We start from the raw sequence: 2,863 nt of genomic DNA on the forward strand, positions 1-2,863 counted from the left end.
CAAGCACACACAGAAAAAAAACCACGAGCGCGCTCGCTTACACACAGGCACGCACTTCTCCCTTCCCAATTCTCTGATCCATTGGTGCTAATGACCCGTTCTCTCCTATTCTGTCTCATACCAAAAGGTCTCCTCTCAGTCTTATCTTCTCCTTTTGATGGTCTGAGCAATGCTTTCAAATCACCTCTTTCTCTTCTTTCTTCCTTTGATGATAGGTCCAGTGCTTTCAATATCCTTTAGTCAATAAAGTCGATGATATGAACAAATTAAAACTACTTATTGAGAATGGTAAATATGTTTAAGTTGGTTTGCTATATAACGAAATATTTCAATAGAAAAATTTCTTCTGATTTTCGTGAGTTTGGTCGATTATTCCAGTTGTTGCCATGTGATTTTATTCAGCTGAGGAAAACCCTCAAAGGGTTGATATTTGAAGTTAAATCTTTAATAAACAAGGCGTAAAAGCCTTTTTAAGTTTAGATGTGTGGACATCGTAATATGAAATAAATTCTTACAATTTTCCATTTTTCTTTATTTCACTTTAATCACTTTTTGTATAATCCAATTTAATTTAATTTACCTTGATATAATCTCATCGAATTTCAGTTGATTTCATTTTTAATTCTATTTTTTGCTAAAATAGTTTTACTCGATCGGTGACGGGTTTTGGACAGGGAGCGGTTTCAGTCGATCTTATATGGTCCTATCTTGATAAAGTTCCTTTCATAGAAAATTCATAGATGATTTTCATAACGCTTTTGATAGAAAACTCAAATTTTGAGTGAAGAAAGTTGTTCAGTGACGATGTCCAAGAGGATGTTGAATCGAACATCACGAAGTTTTTGGACAAAATCATCAACTGAAATTCGATCCTCGGTATTGTAAGTCATTGCCCTTGCGATAAGAAGTGAAATTTGCTCATTTCGATCTTCCTGGGCGATAAGAGAGGCCAACAGATATCCGATCGAGTAGACATCACTTGCAGAAGAAGTTCCTCGTCCCTTGAAAAGCTCGGGAGCAATGTGAGGAAAAGTGATGTGACCGGTTTTGTCCTTTCTGTAAACGGCCTTGTCGATGCGAACGGCACTTCCGAAGTCGATGAGAGTTGCGTCCCAAAGATCGCAGTTCCTCGTCACGACGATATTATCTTGTTTTAGATCATTATGTGTCCAGCCACGATGATGAATTAGGCGGACGCTCTCTGTGACTTGAAAAACGATATCGACAGCCTGATATTGTGAGAGCTGTCCTCGATGAATCAGTTTATACAGAGAGCGTCCACCGCAGCTGGTGATGAGAGTGACGGGGTTTCTGCCTACCCCGAAGAGAGTCGGGACACGAGGAACTCCTGACAACGCTGCCAGAGCCTCGGCTTCTTTAACCATGGCAGGCAGAAACCTTCTCTTCTTGTATATTTTGGCGACTGCTCTCCTGTCCCCCGCTTGAAGAAGGTAGACCTTGGAAGAGGTTCCTTTGCCGTGATGTCGGCCGTTGTTTAGAAGTCGCTTGAGGACTTCGGTCTCAATCTAGGTAAGCTCGCGTTCTTTCTCCATTGTTGTGCCCAAGAAAAAGAATTCCCAATTCTTAATCAAGTTCCCGTCCAGGGCCATCTTTGTCATGACTCGTTAGCTAGAACTTAGATTAGATCCAAAATGCGGGACACGAATATTAAGGCGAGTTCGTGTATACAGTGCACGATACATGAAAGACGATCATGTAATGCAAATATTATTCATTTATCGCGCGCGCACACACACACACACACACACACACACACACACACACACACACACACACACACACACACACACACACACACACACACACACACACACACACACACACACACACACACACACACACACACACACACACACACACACACACACACACACACACACACACACACACACACACACACACACACACATACACACACGAACGCACGCACACATACACACACGAACGCACGCACACATGCACAAACATACACGCACACACATACGCGCACACACACACCCGACGGTCCGGGTTCGAATCCTGCCCAGGGCTGAAATAATTTCAGTATCGCTGCGCTTCGAGTCGTTACTCCAACTGGGCTGGGAGTTGGGTGTGTGTGTGCGTGTAAGGTCACAGCATTACCCATAGATCGGTCATTCGAGCTCTGAGCTCTCTTCCGGGAGAGAAATAGCTGTCGATCACGAGTTCAACACGTGATCCAAAGACCATGGTGAACACACACACACACACACACACACACACACACACACACACACACACACACACACACACACACACACACACACACACACACACACACACACACACACACACACACACACACACACACACACACACACACACACACACACACACACACACACACATACACACTTTACCCGTGGCAAGAGGGAATACTAGAAAAAGCTCCTGCAATAATGGACAGGAGACTAGAACAAGGAATTTATCTATACAGTTGAAAAAGGACACTTCTTATATAGCTTATGTTTGGTATTGACCTTGATATCTCAATATATAATATAATAAATTACACCTAATTTAAACTAGCAACTTGAGAGTCAAGAACAAGGGAAGGATGTATAGCTTGTACGTTGTCAACAAAGGTTAATGCAGTTACCTAACAAAGGCTCAGAATCTTTAAAAAAAAAATGTACAAAGGCTGCCGTGGTTTGAGGGGGGGATACTAGAATGTGTATCAAACTGAAACTAGAAGCTTGAAAGTCGAGGACGAGGAAAAGATGTGATCGCACTTAGTAACGATAAAGTCCTGAGAGTGGTTTGTCAGTTGTTGGAGTGGCTGTTGGAGAAAGTGGAAGAGAGATGGAGTGGGATGGAGGAGGCT

The 2,863-nt window shown here is 42.8% G+C and overlaps 1 protein-coding gene across 1 annotated transcript; it reads right to left on the reverse strand.

Moving 5' to 3' along the window:
• Window positions 1-770: 770 nt before the first annotated feature.
• On the reverse strand, window positions 771-1,385 carry LOC143018025 (serine/threonine-protein kinase PknA-like). The gene has a single exon (XM_076173068.1). The coding sequence runs from the start codon at window positions 1,383-1,385 to the stop codon at window positions 771-773; it is 615 nt and encodes a 204-aa protein (XP_076029183.1).
• Window positions 1,386-2,863: the final 1,478 nt, after the last annotated feature.

Source organism: Oratosquilla oratoria, chromosome 3 (assembly GCF_046742065.1).
Source record: "Oratosquilla oratoria isolate Oo_2021 chromosome 3, ASM4674206v1, whole genome shotgun sequence".
Classification (NCBI taxonomy): Eukaryota; Metazoa; Arthropoda; class Malacostraca; order Stomatopoda; family Squillidae; genus Oratosquilla; species Oratosquilla oratoria.